The sequence below is a fragment of the Ceratotherium simum genome, chromosome 4 (genome assembly GCF_057802395.1).
Source record: "Ceratotherium simum simum isolate JZ-2026a chromosome 4, ASM5780239v1, whole genome shotgun sequence".
In the NCBI taxonomy this organism is placed as follows: Eukaryota; Metazoa; Chordata; class Mammalia; order Perissodactyla; family Rhinocerotidae; genus Ceratotherium; species Ceratotherium simum.
Genome location: NC_141903.1, coordinates 83,366,688 through 83,383,428, shown reverse-complemented (window position 1 = coordinate 83,383,428; position 16,741 = coordinate 83,366,688). Strand labels below are relative to the sequence as shown.

At 37.5% G+C, this 16,741-nt stretch overlaps 1 protein-coding gene across 2 annotated transcripts in view; it reads left to right on the top strand.

The window, feature by feature from the left end:
• VCAN (versican) overlaps positions 1–6,053 on the top strand; it is a 105,671-nt gene extending 99,618 nt beyond the window's left edge. For both annotated transcript variants that reach the window (XM_004420391.3, XM_004420392.3), the window contains 2 exons: positions 3,757–3,939; positions 4,085–6,053. In XM_004420391.3, the coding sequence (XP_004420448.1) occupies positions 3,757–3,939; positions 4,085–4,212 (311 nt within the window). In that variant the 3' untranslated portion in view covers positions 4,213–6,053. The remainder of the gene's footprint in view (positions 1–3,756; positions 3,940–4,084) is intronic.
• Positions 6,054–16,741: the final 10,688 nt, after the last annotated feature.

Below are 16,741 nucleotides of genomic sequence, written 5' to 3'. Positions count from 1 at the left end.
ATCCAAATGTCATGTTTGCCTTCTTAGATCTCCATATGGTCCCTGGAGTCATGCCTTTCATTTTATGATCCCAGTATTCTTGTCTTGCCTGTTATTTTTTCCTATAGCAGGATTTCTCAACAGCAGCACTATTGACATTTGGAGGCAGATAATTCTTAGTTGTGGGGGCTGTCCTGTGCATTGCAGTATGTTTAGCATCATCTCTGCCCTCTGTGCACTGAATGCCTGTAGCATTCTCCTGCACTCCGCATCCCCCTCATCTGCTCTGTGACAACTAAAAATGCCTCCAGACATTGCCAACTGTCCCTCGCGAGGGAGGGAGAGGAGGAAAACTGCCCCAGGCTGAGAACCACTGCCTTCTAGCTAAAATGGAGTCACAAAAACAGCATCACATTTACGTTTTTAATGAGGAAAGCCATTCATAAAATGTTGGCTCTACCTCATTAAAGGAGAAAAAAACAAAACAAAAAAAATGATTCTTGTATTTTATCTCCCTACTGTCTGATTTTTATTTATGTAGACTTAGTGCTTTATTAATCAGTACTCTGGGGAATTTTATGAATTTCATAAACGTCTGTAGACTTTTATAAAAGATGCTCATTTCTCCTTTCAGGTGTTTTAGATATCTTTAAACATACAGACCTAAGTAGCTCTACTTTTAATTAAATATTTGTAAAGAAGGATTGTAATATATACAAAGGACATTTTTTTTTTTTTTTTTTTGAGAAGAACACCTCAATGCACACTATCCACACATCTTTGGAGCCTCCTGGGGGTTCCTTCTAATCCCATGCATTTACTTCCCAATTCCAACCATGGATAATGACTTAATTCTCTTACTTTTCTCTTTAGTATTATCACATATGTTTGTATCTAAACAAATTGTTTAGTTTTACACGTTTTTGAACTTTATATAAGTGGAATCATACTGTATGCATTTTGTGCCTTGCTTTTTTTGTTCAGCATTGTGTTTGTGAGATTTATCCGTGTTGATGCACGTAGCTGTGTTTCTTCATTTTGGCTGCTGAATAGTATTTCATTGTATGACTGTATAACATTTTATTTATCAATTCTCCTGTCAGTGGACATTTGGGTTATATTCAGTGTTTTTGCTATTATAAACAGTGTTTCTATGAACATTCTTGAATTTTTTCCTGGTAGACTTTTGTGAGTTTCCATAGGGTATTTTTCCAGGAATGAAGTGCTGAGTCATAGGACATATGTACCATCAAATTTACTAGAAAATACCAAATTATTTTCCAAAGTGGTTGTATCAATTTGCACTCCCACCAGCAATGTGTGAGAGGTCCTGTTACTCCATATCTTCTCCAACATTTGATATTACCGGACTTTGAAATTTTTGCCAACCTGGTGGGTATAAAATGTTATCTCTTTTGATTTAATTTGCATTTTCTTGGATACTTTTCCCTCAATATCTTTTCATATACTTTTAGGTCATTTATAGGTCTTCTTTTGTAAAGTATCTGTTCATGTCTTTTGCTTATTTTTTAAAATTGGTTGCTTCTCTTTTATATATTGATTTCTAAGAGTTCTTTTTATATTCTGGTTACTAATCCCTTGACAATTAGATATGTTGCAAATATATTCTCCCAGTTTGTAACTTGTCTTTATTCTTACCCTATGGTATTTTTGGATGAACAGAATTCTTCATTTTGTTACATTTTCCTTTATGGTTTAAACCATTTTGTGTCTTAAGAAATCTTTACCTACCCTAAAGTCATAAAAATATTTTATGTTGTTTTCTAAATGTTTTATAGTTTTGCCTTTTATAATTTATATATTTAAACTATCTAGAATTGATTTCTCATGTATTCTCTGAGGTAGGGAACCAAATAAATTTTTTTCCATATGAATACCCCAATTGTCCAAGTGAAAAAGCTACCTTTTCCCCACTGCTCTGCCATGTTGCTTCTGTCGAATATCTAGCATATATTTGTGAATCTATTTCTGGTCTTTTTGCCTGTCCTTGCCAATATCACACTCACTGAACTATTTTAGCTTTATAACATCTTGATATATAAATAGTTTTAGAAGGAAATCTGTAGATTGCTTTCCTCACAGTTGTAAAGACAACTTCTAGTTTGTCAACATAGCACATAATCAGATATACCAAATTATCTAATTGATGATTTTTAACCTTCTGTATCACTTTGGTCTCATTCTATCTGATACTTGCTAGTATCTGGACCTTGGTTTAGGCTTTCCATATTACAATAAAACAAGTGCAGGTATCCAGATTGGGGTTATTGTTGAACCATATACATAATGTAGCTTATTAATTGAAAATGACATATTATTATAGAAATCTCTGTTTATATTATAGGAATTTGTGAAGATCAAATACTTGCACAAATATTTCTAATTTGTTAGTTATAGATAGTAAGACTTTAAAATCTATTTTTTGATTATGTCTCCCTGATTGACAATTTTTTATGTGAATGAAAAGATGTGCTTGGATTGTGTTTCATTAAGGACGACTTTGTTTGCCACGGGGTCAGTATGTTCCAAGCTGTTTTGTCAAGCAGAATTAAATTAGAACTAAATATTGAAGTTAAACGCAAATGTGCCATTGCAAAAAATATGGTTGTAAACAGCCTTCTGGATATGTAGATAAATTTAATATTTGTAAACTTTTACATTAGGATGTTGACATCTAAACCTCTTGGTACCAAGGTTTCTGGTAATCATTCTCCCATTGAAGATTTGTATGATTTCATGAGAGAACATGCCATGTTCTTGTGAGCCTTGTGTGAAAATTCTTAAAGTAAACTATGCATAGGAAATGCCATTTAGGGAAATTATATTAAAGTTATATTTTTATTAGAGATATATAGCAAAATACAATCACTTTATAAAAGTTAATTTTTAAAGCGTGTTATTTAAAATAAGTGCACTAATGTTGAATAAAACAATAGCTTAACACAAATTCAGTTGAATCCATTTTTGCAGCTTCTTGAATTTCAAAATTGCAAGGTTTCTTTTACCTCTGTTTCTTTTTTATTATTTCTACTATTGCTAAGTTTGTTGATATTTAGAATTTTTCATTGTAAATTAAAAATGATGGTTCAATATTCTAAGATGTACCTTTGTATACCCTTCTCAAGAATTGAAATTTTTATTTATAAGGTAATTACAAAACTGATGAATGAATACTATATCCTGACTTTTCCCTGTCTCCATACAGGAGACAGAAAAGAGCAAATAAACGTAAATGGAGCCAAAGATATTTTGTTTATACTTAGGAGTCCATATTTTGTCCATATTTTGAAACTATGATGTTAGTATAGATGGTAAGTTTTTTCAGGGAGGTGACAGTAATAGATAACTGTTAGCAATCTATTATTGTTCCAGTGAAGGTGGGTAATAAATAAAAACTTTGGGGTGGTGATGAAGACAATAGCAGTAGGCCACATGTTGGCATGAGCCAGGTGTTTTTTAATTTGAAATTTTTTCAGAAAACTGGCCCTGCCAGTTTGCCAGAGGCATAGATGAATGTATGACCATTTAGCCCTATGGTTCTTTAATAAAACACAATTCAAGTTGACGTAATCTGAGATTCACACTCTGCCCAGAGCCTCAATATTTAGTTTTTCTCTTGAAAAATTTCGATTTCTTAATTCTAAGAAAGGTGCTTGATTGGGTACCATAAAGAGGGAAAGAGAAAAAAAAAAAAGAGATTCATACTAATAGGAATATTTAGATTATTTGGAAATAACCCAATTTACTTTTCTTTAGTTGCTTGCGGCCAGCCCCCTGTTGTAGAAAATGCCAAGACCTTTGGAAAGATGAAACCTCGTTATGAAATCAACTCCCTGATTAGATATCACTGCAAAGATGGTTTCATTCAACGCCACCTTCCAACTATCCGTTGCCTAGGAAATGGGAAATGGGCTATGCCTAAAATTACCTGCATGAACCGTAAGTGGTCCTTTAGAAAGAATGGACAACCGTGCTATAACAAGTACTAGACACTCTCATTTTATGGCTACGGTATTGGTAGTTTAGGGTATGGAGCAAGTAATATTGTTGTGTTTTCTTTCTTTCTTTCTTTCCTTTCATGTAGCATCTGCATACCAAAGGACTTATTCTAAGAAATACTTTAAAAATTCCTCATCAGCAAAGGACAATTCAATAAATACATCCAAACATGAGCACCGTTGGAGCCGGAGGTGGCAGGAGTCGAGGCGCTGATCCCTAAATGGCAAACATGTGTTTTCACCATTTCAGCCAAAGTCCTAACTTCCTGTGCCTTTCCTATCACCTCGAGAAGTATTATCAGTTGGTTTGGATTTTTGGACCACCATCCAGTCATTTGGGGTTGCTGTGCTCCCAAAACATTTTAAATGAAGGTATTGGCATTCAAAAAGAAAGCAACCAAAATGAAAGAAAATGAGGGCAGACAGTAACCATTTCCAGCCTATCTAATTTCTTTAGTTTTCTATTTGCCTCCAGTGCAGACCATTTTATAATGTATACCAGCCTACTGTACTATTTAAAAAGCTCAATTTCAGCACCAATGGCAATGTAAATAAGATGATTTAATGTTGATTTTAATCCTGTATATAAAATAAAACGTCACACTGAGTTTGGGCATATTTAATAATGATTATGGAGCCTTCGAGGTCTTTAATCATTCGTTTGGCTGCTTTTTGTACTTTGTTTAGGCTGGAAATGGTTTCACTTGCCCTTTGTCAGCAAGACTGAGGACAGCTTTTCTCGGACAACTAACAAACACAAAGTCTTGTAGGTCGCTGCACCATCAAGCGCAGTTTGCTTCCTTGCACTTCCGAAGCCTGGCCAACAGGATCCCAACAGAACTAGGGACTGCAATGTGAAACTCCTCTTTGCTGCATTCCTTTTTCTTCGCTTACAAGAAAGGCCTGAATGGAGGACTTTTTTATGACCAGGAGCATTTTTTAGGGGTCAAAGTGCTAATTATTAACTCAACCAGGTCTACTTTTTAATGGCTTTCATAACACTAACTTGCAAGATTACAGATCAACTCATTTCAAATGGATAGAGACCTAGGGCTCTGGAGGGTGGGGGATTGTTAAAACAACAACACACATTCAAAGAAAGAAATTTTGTATATATAACCATTTTAATCTTTTATAAAGTTTTGAATGTTCATGTATGAATGCTGCAGCTGTGAAGCATACATAAATAAATGAAGTAAGCCATACTGATTTAATTTATTGGATGTTATTTTCCCCCAAACCTGAAAATTGACATAGTAGCCTAGTTATTTTTCAGTGTTAGCCTTTGCACTGCCCTCACACAGTTTGGAACCATATAATCTAGGTACTTTTCCCTGATTACATAATGTGATGGATAGAATGCATCAAGTGTTTATTATGAAAAGAGTGGAAAAGTGTATAGCTTTCAGCAAATGGTGTTTGCCCATTCTAAGCAAGGAGCATATATGTAGAACTAGAGTGGACATTTCTTCTTGTTAGGTGGAGTGTATGTGTTGAAATTTCTCCCTATCTCTTCCTACTCTATTTCTTCCCCTTTATTTGAATAAAGTGACCGCTGAAGATGACCTTGAATCATTATCCACTTAATTTAATGTTTAAAGAAAACCCTGTAATGGAAAGAAGGCATTTAGGAGTCTTTCCCTAATTTCAGTTAGAACAACCTTGAGAAGGGTAGACAACAAATAAATATGCAAATAGAAAAAGAGCAGACTCAACATTGATTCTTTTTCATGAAACTTCCTTTGGCCTAGAAGGAACGACAGTAGCTACAATCACACAGTGTCTTTACGCAAGTCCTCTTGGTTGCTGCGTTAAATGTAATCTACCTTTAGATGTTCTAGAGCACAGAACAACACTGTGTTGGCCTATTAAGTTTTAACTTTTCCCCTTTCATTACAATGCACATAATACGTTCCTGTATTTATATTATAACGTGTATAGTGTAAAATGTGAATGACTGTTTTTTTTTTTTGTGAATGAAAATCTAAAATCTTTGTAACTTTTTATACCTGCTTTTGTTTCACCAAAGAAACCTAAAATCCTTCTTTTACTATACTGTGACTGGTCTGATTATTTACAACTTGAAATCCTAATGTGCACCAACATTTCACATTTTGTTTCCATCATGGAGAGCAAGCTGCTGGCTTGGATGAAATAATTTTGTGGCTAGCAGAGAGATGATTGTATACGTACTTGCAAAAATTGAGATAGTAATTCTGATGATGTTTACATCTACATACTTAGGAATTAATTTCAAATGGGAAAGAAACATGCAATAGGAAATGTGATAGGTCACATTTACAGAATGTTTCCCATGAACCAGGCCAAATGTTTTATGTGCAATATCCCGCAAGCCTATGAGAGACGTGCTGCTACTGTCTGATTGATGAGAGATCAGGAGTAGGGAACTCAAGTTATTTGTCCAAAGTTACGTAATTGGGGCTTAGCGGTTAAGTGCGCGCGCTCTGCTGCTGGCGGCCCGGGTTCGGATCCGGGTGCGCACCGACGCACCGCTTCTCCGGCCATGCTGAGGCCGCATCCCACATACAGCAACTAGAAGGATGTGCAGCTATGACATACAACTATCTACTGGGGCTTTGGGGGAAAAATAAATAAAATTATTAAAAAAAAAAATACGTGGGAAGCTGGGCATGAATAGATGCAGAAAAGAAGAGATTCTTCTTGCTGAGCTTGTCCTGTTAATGTACATCTGTCATATCTTTTACACAGAACTGTCAACAGAAATTACCTAAGGAAGTATATAAGAATTTGCATTATCTGTGCTTATACACCATTATTAGATGTTTATAAATCCGTCAAGTAAATTTTTATGGATCTAGGTGCAAATAATGGAGTCTATGGGGGGTTCCGTTACCCAGAATGCTGGGACAGAGTGAGAAGTTTAAGGAGACTTGCCCCACTCGAAGTCAGCCAGAGGTAGTTTTCTATTTGTTTCTAAAGGCTAGGTTGCATATCAGAGGAAAGAATGCACCCCTACCATAGAGAGCTATTTAAGAAGAGGAGGTCTTCCAGGGTAGCTGAAATGGAAAAGAAGTCAGAGAGATTGTGTAGGGAGGGATGCTACATCATTTTAATGTGACAGCAAGTAGACCTTTGCTGATGGTAAGTGAGTTTTCAATACAGTACAGGAAGTAGGCACTGAATTAGCCTTGAGCTAATTGTCCAGAAGTCATATATCATGTAAAATAAAGTTATGGAGTTTGGAAATAGAAAAAATGGAATAGCTTGCAAAGAGGGTCAGAGTTGATTTTTATGCATGACTTGTGCATGAGTGTCTCCCAAGAAAAGAATCTACAAGAGAAAATATATTTTAGATAAAGGCCAAAGATGTTATTATCAAGTGGCTAAAGACTCCATGGCGACTTGAACATTTTTTAATGTGTTTCTTGTTATGTTTCCTAATATTACAAATGCAGTGAAATGGTTTTTGAAGAAAAAGGCCCTCAGTGATGTTTTTGTATTGATATTTGTGCTTCCTTTTTTTATTGTGTTGCAATTCCCATTTGCTAAACAAACCAGAATTCACCCAAATGACTCTTTTCTAAAACGAGTCTAAATAGAAAGTTTATAAAGGTCTTTGAATGAGTCATTCAATATTGTATAATCTTTTCCCATTATTACTCATTTCTGTATGTTTGGATCCCAGCTGGACAAGAAAGAGCACATGCCAAACAAGAACAAGAATGGCTTTTGTTGAGGTGTTTACGGAATAAGCAAAGCCTGGGTTTTAATTGGAATTTAATTTAGAATTCTGTCTGAGTCCATCAAAGGATCCCTGCTGAAGATTAAATGTTTACTGCCTTAAGGCAATAACTCTTAAATGATTTTTGATAGGGTTTACTCTAAAATAAATTTTAAAAACTATGTACTCATCACATTTTAAGTTGTCAACAAAAAAATTTTTCATTATAAATAATTTTAATTGATGTTATTTTGGCATATTTTAAATATTGCCATTCTAAAATAAATATGTAAGATCACTCTTTTAAATATATTCAGTGGAATCTAAATATAGTGGTTTAATATCTACTATCATCCATTTAAAAAATACTTGAAGAAAAATATTCTTTTAACAATCAAACATTTTATATTTTTCTTATCTTTGGACTTGTTTTTTATTTCAGTTCCTCCCATGGAATTTTATCCAAATATTATACATTAATATACTTGAAACTCTTCTATTGATAAAGCTATCAAAAATATACATCAAAATTTGTACTTAAAAGTGGAAAATTAATTTTTCCTTGTGAACGTAAAACTGTAAAAGTTAAAAATCTTCTCCCGGATTGAGTTATCATTGTAATTTACTGATATACGATTGATCAAAACAATAGTACCCTCTTACAAAATTTAAAAGATAATTATAATTGTAAAATTTTGTTAGAAATACGTCTCAATGAGGTGATTAGAGCCGTTTTTCCCAATTAATATTTCCATGAGTAAATTTACTTAAAACTAGAATGTGTCATGGCTTATCATCACTTCTATTTGTATTTTGTTTTTATAGATTTAAACACTGAGAAAACTGTTTACATTAATAAGTAGATGGAAATGATCATTTTATTATGCAGTACTACTCATTTTTTTTTTTTTTTTTTTTTTTTTACCTCTTTCTGAATTACATGCCAAAAGTCACATAGTGGTCTATCAAAAGTTATTTTCAATTACCTTTCAGCTGACATCTCAGTGAAGTTCTCCTTAAATTTTTTCTGTAAACACCTGACTTAAAAAAGAATTTGATTTGCACGCTGTCATCAGAATCATTCATTTTGATTTGTCCTTTTGTGCGCTCATAGCTTTTACACTCCATGGCAATGTATCCCAAGACTCAGGATGGAGGAGAGATGTGTTTGATATGGTGGTTGTTTTTTATGAAGTGGGAAAAGGGCAGTTGTCTAAAGCCTTTGGTTCTCAAAGTTTGTTTCCTGAAATGACAGCATTAGCATCACCTAGGAACTTATAAGAAATGCAAATCCTCAGACTCTAACCCCAAATTAGAAATTTGGTGAATGGGGACAGCAATCTGGGTTTTCATAAGCACTCCACATGATTCTGAAGCATTCTGAAGTTGTGAGAACTGGTGTAAAGAGAAGCAAAAGTAGAACCAGAGGCCTCAACTACAGACATTCTCTTAGGCAGATGAGTTTTAGGAAAGAGGCCAAATGAAAGTTGAGATTCCAGAAATTGCTTCGCTTTGTGTGCCCATGTACCCCTTGGAGAATCTTGAGGGACTCTCAGGGTAAGCGACCCTGGTTTGGAGACCACTGCTTTAAGAAACACAGTCCTTAAGTACATTCAGATTTTTAGTACATGTTCTATCTGTTTGGCAATGACTACTTTCCAACCTTTGAATGGGCCTCTGGTTTTACAGAAAAAAGTGAAAAAAGCTTTCTCTACAGGGAAAAATGAAGAAAGGAGCATGATTAAAAATAACTATTTCTTGGGGGCTGGCCTGGTGGTGTAGTGGTTAAGTTCAAACACTCCACTTCAGCAGCCCGGGGTTCGCTGGTTCGGATCCTGGGCACAGACCTACTTACTGCTCATCAGACCACGCTGAGGTGGCGTCCCACATAGAAGGACTAGAAGGACCTCTACTAGGATATACAGCTATGTACTGGGGCTTTGGGGAGGAAAAAGAAAAAGAGGAAGATTGGTAACAGATGTTAGCTCAGGGCCAATCTTCCTTAAAAAAAAAAAAATGCTTAAAGGATAGACCTGAAACAAAGTTTGAAATGCAGGAATTAAGACAGTTTAAAAACTGAGAAATAGAAGCAAAGAAGATATATTGTAACTTCCCAGTAACAGCTAGCCAGGAAAGGAACTTCACATTCAGTGGGGATCCCTCAGGTCTAGGTGGGAGAAGAATCCTTGGGAGTGAATTGATCCCTGAATAACTCTAGTTCCTAACTCAGATCACCCTCTCCCATGCCCATTAGCCAGAATGAACTCACCACTCATTCAATGATATATATTGAGTACTTACCATGTGCCAGGCACTATGCTAGATATCAGGGATACTGTTATAAACAAGACAGGCAAGTCCCTGCCATCAGTCTGATGGGAAAGATTAGCAAAGGCACTAAAGCAGGAGGAGATTTGATTTCTCAAGATATTGTTCTTGCTAAAGCCTCCATTCTTGGACATCTCTTTGCCCTGCTCTCCATCTTTACCTGATTCCATTATTAACCGTGGCCCTATCTACTTCCTACATTACAATTTCCACATCTCTTTCTTTTGTGTAATGTATATGTATCCAGTTGGTTGGATTTCATAGGCACATTAAGCTCTATATGTCCCAAACTGACCTGTTACCCACCCCTTCTGCTAACTGTCTACACATTTTTTAAAACTAGGGGTCTAAGAGTCATTCTGGACTCCTAATTTAATGCCCATATTCAATCAAGCACCAAATTCTATTAATTCTACCTCCCAAAGTTTCTCATATCCATCATCTTCTCTCTATCCCAGCTGTCCTCAATAGCTCATATAGTATTACTATCTCTAGATGCATCACTTTCAAAATAATCTTTTAAACTGCTATAGAGTATTCTTTCAAATGTGCAAATCAGAGCTTGCAGCTCAGAATTCTTCAGAACCTATTGCCTACAAAATAAAATCTAATTTTATATGCATAGCAAAATGCTTTGGAAAAAAACCCAAAAAACAAAAACCTGTCCCAGGTATTATGTGGTTAAGAAGAATGGAGGAATTGATTTAGAAATCTTAAGTAAATCAACCATTACATTTTAGTTTTTTTTCTTTTAATTAGATCAGTTTGGCTTCCTGTTCAGTCTCTGATCAAAAGTCAGACTCCCCTTGTAGCAGTTATGTACAAGGTGGAAACGGAAGACCAGAAATGCTATCTGACGTAGTGGGACATATGTTTGCCCCTCCAGATATACTCTCCACCCTTCTCCTCTTGCTTTGTACCCTGTGAGACTGACTGTATAAACTGCTCCTATTGGATTCAGCCTCAGGGAGCAATGTAGGAGATCAGAGCAAGAGAGGAGAGTGACTCAGTGTGTGTGTCCCTTTGGCTCCCTCCCAATCCTGTGGGACCCCCATGTGCTGCCTGTATTCCTATGGCAAAGTCATTAGCTCCTACCAGGCCCCCATCTCCACATAGCCTTCTCTGCTTCCTGGTTCCCTACTGCTCTCACCTCACCTGTCTGTGAGGACTGGGGTAGTAAGAGCTCTCCACTACCATTAGCCCAGGGGTACTGCACTATAAATAGTGATTTCCTTAAGCTGCCCACCTTTGTAAGTAGTCCCTTTATTAAACTCTCTTTGACGTATCCAATTTGATTGGGTCATCTGTTTCCTGCTGGATTCTTGACTGACAAAGCATTTTTAGATGCATTTCTCTAGGGAAATTATGGAAGTAACCCAGTTCATGTCAATCATAGGATGGGCATGCTGTGTTACAGTCTGGAAGCCTCCACATTAGTTCCCTTGGGTTTCTTTCATAGTATCTTATCGTGTGCTTTTATCAGGTTATATCTTTGATTCCTTCCTTACAACCACTGAACACTAAACATGTGTTCGTTGCAAGTGCCAGCCATTTTTCTGCCTCATCTGTGCGTAAGCACAGCCACAGTGCAGACTGGTTGGTCCTGAGGCTGTGTTCTCCAGCTTAAATTTCCAAAACAAAATATGATACTCCTCAGCTTGAGATCACAGTCAAGTTCAGTTTTCAGTACTTGTTTTATAATTAGGAGCAAACAAAAGAGTCCTCAAGTTATACATGTGCACAACAATTTTCTCTGAGACTAAACCCGAATATTTTTGAAGCTTTATGGCCAAGCATGGGGAAAGTGGGAAGAGAAGGAGAGGGAGATTGCTGTTTTCAAGTTGCTAGCCATTTTGTTTCTCTGGATAGAGGTATGCCTTTATCTCGCAGTGAAGATTTTTATCCCTTTGTTTTTGGAGGAGCCATTCCAGGGGGTCTCTAAGTTATTGAAATTTAGGACCAGGCTCTCACTTTGGAATGAATTGATAAAAGGAGGTGCTGAGGTGCTTTGCATTAAAAAATAGATGTTCTTTTTCTTCTCCTACAAATTGTATTTTTAGAGGGAACTTTTACTTTAAGAAATATCCTGGGGCCAGCCCAGTGGGGTAGCGGTTAAGCGCAAGTGCTACTGGCGGCCCGGGTTGGGAGCCTGGGCGCGCACCGACGCACCGCTTCTCCAGCCGTGCTGAGGCAGCGTCCCACATACAGCAACTAGAAGGATGTGCAGCTATGACACACAACTACCTACTGGGGCTTTGGGGAGAAAAAGGGAAAAAAAGGAGGAGGATTGGCAATAGATGTTAGCTCAGAGCCAGTCTTCCTTAGCAAAAAGAGGAGGATTGGCATGGATATTAGCTCAGGGCTGATCTTCCTCACAAAAAAAAAAAAAAAAGAAAGAAATATTCTGTTTATTTTCTCTAGGGTCTTGATTCCAGGGAGTGGGAAATTATTGGTGGAAGGGCCTTCCTCTGTTGGGGAGGGAAGCTGGTTTCAACAACATGGTGGCAGATGTGCTGAAATTAAGGGAAACCTCTAGTAGAGGTTTATAGGCCCCTCCACAGAGGGGCCTATAAACTCTGGAAATAGTCCAATAAACTGCACAGCTTTAAGTGTTGCTTGGCTATGTTACAATTCTTTATGTTTCCTCACGTCCTCAGGATAGCTTTGTTAAGTTAAGGCTTAACTGAACCTTTCAGAATTAAGGGATGAGCCATTCCCTCACTGGGGAAGGGGGGCGAGAGGTCAGCAGCAGTCTTAGGAAGGCAGGTACCGATGGTGGGATGTGGTCTGGAGTCACACACCTTGTACAGGAAGGCTTGGTGGGGTCAGACTGACATTCCAGGTGAATTTATGGAACAGAGCAGTGTGCCAGGAATGTTTGGGGAAAGGAGTCTGCTAAAATGTTATATTTTTTTTGTCAAGTATCATGTGGTCTTGGGAATATTGTTTTAGCACTAAAGAGAAGTACAATTTCTGAAAACTAAATTTGGGATCATCTGTATTATGTAGGCTTTCTTATAGGTAATATCTTCAAAGCTTAATATGTGGCAATATTTTTAACTTTAACTTTGAGTCTCTTCTTAAAACATGGGGTAAATTAACAGATACTTTCATTTTATATACAGATATGTAGGGCAAAAAGAGTAACTTGGGAATTTAAAAATGAACATTATTTTCAAGAAAAAAAAAGGAACCCCAGCAAAATAAATAAAAGAAAATTAGCCAAGTAATTCTGGAAGAATGAGAGTAACACAACAATATCATGGTTTTGGAAAAGGATTTAGGGAAGGAAGAAGACTTGCTGGGATTGTAGGGGCTGTACTAATCTAGGTGAGTCAAAACATGTCATTAAAAAGCAGGCATTGGGATTTGATGATGCTCTGATCATGAAAGGAGGAAAGAAGAAAAATATTCATTACAACATTTAGCCTCCAGAGTTGAGGAAAATGAAATCCCACAAAGCATTCATGCTAAAAAGAGAAGACAATTTGCCTGGAAAACCAAAAAATATTTGAAGATCACTAGCAATAGAGCAAATGTCAGTTGCCTGGGAGTTTCTGATTGTACAGGGATTAGAAAAGTTTAGAATGGTTTTTAATTAAATGAGAGTTTGAAAACACAAAAATAACGGTCCTGTCCATCACAAAGGAGGATGTACAGGATAGGGCTTAGACCAAAGGATGTGAGATGTTGAAATACCTGAGAATGAATGGGCCACTGTGCTAAAGCTGGAAAACTAGCAGCTAGACTGAAAACAGCGTGAGCAATTAATGTTTATTGAGTAATTACCTGAATCATAACTTCTCTCTTTATTCGACATCATGAAAACAGTTTTAGGTCTTTGCTAAAATTGTTCTTTTGTTGTTGTTGTTAATTTATTACCTAAGTAATCCTTGCTCATTGAAAATGCATTGGAAAATACAGAAAAGCACAAATAGGAAAGTAAATGCTCAAGAGAACATTCACTTGAAATCACTGTTTTTAACCCACATGGCCCCAAGGAGTGCTCAATAACTATGTGTAGAAGGGACTATTTATTGGGTGCCAGTCACTCTCCTAAGTGTATTGCCATCTGTTTCTTTTCACAAGAACACAAGCTCCGTGAGCTCAGGGACTCCTATATCTTGATCATCACCATGTTCCTAACACCTGCAATAGTGCCTCACATGCGGCAGGCACTCAGTAAATATTTGTTAAATGAATGACTAAATCTACCTCTCTTAGTATTCACATCGATTTTATTGTCATTCCTATTTACTGGGAGGATCGGGGACATACGTTGACAGCCCCAAGTCACTTAGTGCATAAGCTAAGGTGTACACCCAGAAAGTCTGACTCCGGGACTCGTTAACACATTCTGTTATTCTGTGGGATACTTCTGCTTGTGTATGGTTTTTCTGGCTAACTAGATTGCTAAGCTTTCCGGAAGCATATATCTTACACTCTCATGTATCCCTCACATCTTTGTTATTAGTGCCGTTCAGTTGATTCTGACTCTTAGAGACCCAGTGTACAACAGTGGGGAACCCTGCCCGGTCTTTTTGCCCCATACTCTCCCCTTCCGGCGCTATATCAGACAGTGCTCCACTGCTAGTCATAGAGTTTTCATGGCCAAATTTTTCAGAAGTGGGTGGCCCGGTCCTCCTTTCTAGTCTGTCCTAAGTCTGGAGGCTTCGCTGAAACCTGTCTCCCATGGGTGACCCTGCTGGTATTTGAAATACTGGTGGCATAGCTTTCAGATCACAGCCACCACGGTATGACAACTGACAGACGAGTGGTGCGGTTCCCTGACCGGGAAACCAACCCAGGGTGCGGTAGTGGGAGCACTGATTCTTAACCACTAGACCACCAGGGCAGGCTATCCCTCACATCTAGCACATGGAAAAACATTGTATTGATTAATAAATCTTGTGGTGTAAGAAAAAAAAAAATAGGAGGGGAACCTGTTAAAACTAAAGGGTCAGTGGGTGATGTTAATAACCACACTGAAATTAAGACCCTGTCCCTCCTTGCACAGGTGCCATCAAGAACCTGGCATGTTATATTCATTTAACAGTCCTGTTAACCAGCAGCATCAGCAGCTGAGGACAAAAACAGAAAAATGTGAAGCTGTTTGTCTCTCTGTTTCTCACCATTCTTTGCTCCAGAAATAAACCATCCACACTTGTCTGCCACCTAAGATAGTGGTTGAATGGTTTAGCAGATGAGAATTTATATGGGTTATTGGGATTTCTAGCATACCACACAAATGAATGCTTAGAAAAATAGAGGTGCAATGTATGTCTATCCAAGCCCGTGGAGTCAGAGGGAATGTCAGCGTCGCTTCACACTGGATGTCAGTCCCTTGAGACTTTCACTCTTGCCTGTTTAACCAGAGTAAATATTTGCTGTTACAACAGAATCGGAAGTGGTTTTCCAGCAGGATGTGGACAAATCTCCATGAAGCCATTTAACTTAATCCTGGAGATCAAGAAATTATTGCATGAAATTTGCAAATGCAGCTGCATTGCAAATATCCAATTTTTTGCTTTCAAAGAAAATGTAGCAGAAAAAAATAAGGAAATAAGGTGCTCTAAATTTTCATAACCCTTAGAAATCTATTTAAATTTAGACTACAAATATAAAAGCACAAATTTATTTATTTGTGCACTTTTTTTTTTCATTCATTCAACAAATATTTTTAAGCAGGCACTACATTCCAGGAACTCTTCTATTTAATCTCTTGGACTCATTTCATTGTTATGACAATAGGACAAGGCTCTTCTGGTTTTTAGTATCTGCTCCCGAAACATGAAAGTTTTCAGCTGTCTAGAAATGATCTGAAAACATCCTACACTTATACTGACACACTGAAAATATATATTATCTGCCTCAGGGTTAAGAGATTTCATAGTAAAGCAAGCTTTGTTGGAAACTAGAAATAGCCTGTGAGTTCAGAATGGAAATAAATGTCTGGGGGTAGGAAGGAAGATTTGTATTCAAGTAACAAGTAGCTTGTAATTATTCTGTGGTAAATAAGGACCTTCTTCTTGAGAATATTGCCTCATATATTTATTTTAAAGTCATGTCTTCTGTTATCTTGTAAGCGGATTTACAAAGTATTGACGTGGTGTCAAACAACGTTTTGGCCGAACTTTCTGTTCTTACGTCTCCCAGTTTCTTGGTTGGGAGCTGGGAACTGTGTACTTATGCTCCAAGTGGACAGGAAGGCCGCCTGCATATCCTGAACACCACCGAAAGATCCTGAGCTAACCCTGCAGAGCGCACATTGCGGGAGGAGCGGTTGTCAGGCCAGAGGCCATAGAGGCAGATCAGGTGCGGTAGAAAGCAGATCTGCCTGCAATCATGATGTGTAGGATCAGGCCCCAGCAGCTCCGTGTACTGCCTAAGGGACCTCTTGAGCCTCGTCCCCTACAGGACTCAGTTTGCTCATGTAATGTAGCTGGCTCCTAACAGGACCTGAACTGGCGTTTAGGATCTGGTGGTCGCTGCCACACCATGAAGAGAAGATTCTTAGGAATCCTGTTTTATGAATACATTTCTATGTGGGTTTTTGGTTTAGCTGATAACTACAGGAAAAGGGCTTTTTCTTTTGGTGAGGAAGTGAGAGGAAGGGGAAACTACCCCATCTGCGTCCACCACTTGAGGCAGAAGCTGAAGAAACTATTTTTATTAGAGACTCTGAAACCAAGGCTTATGCAGTGCCGTGCTT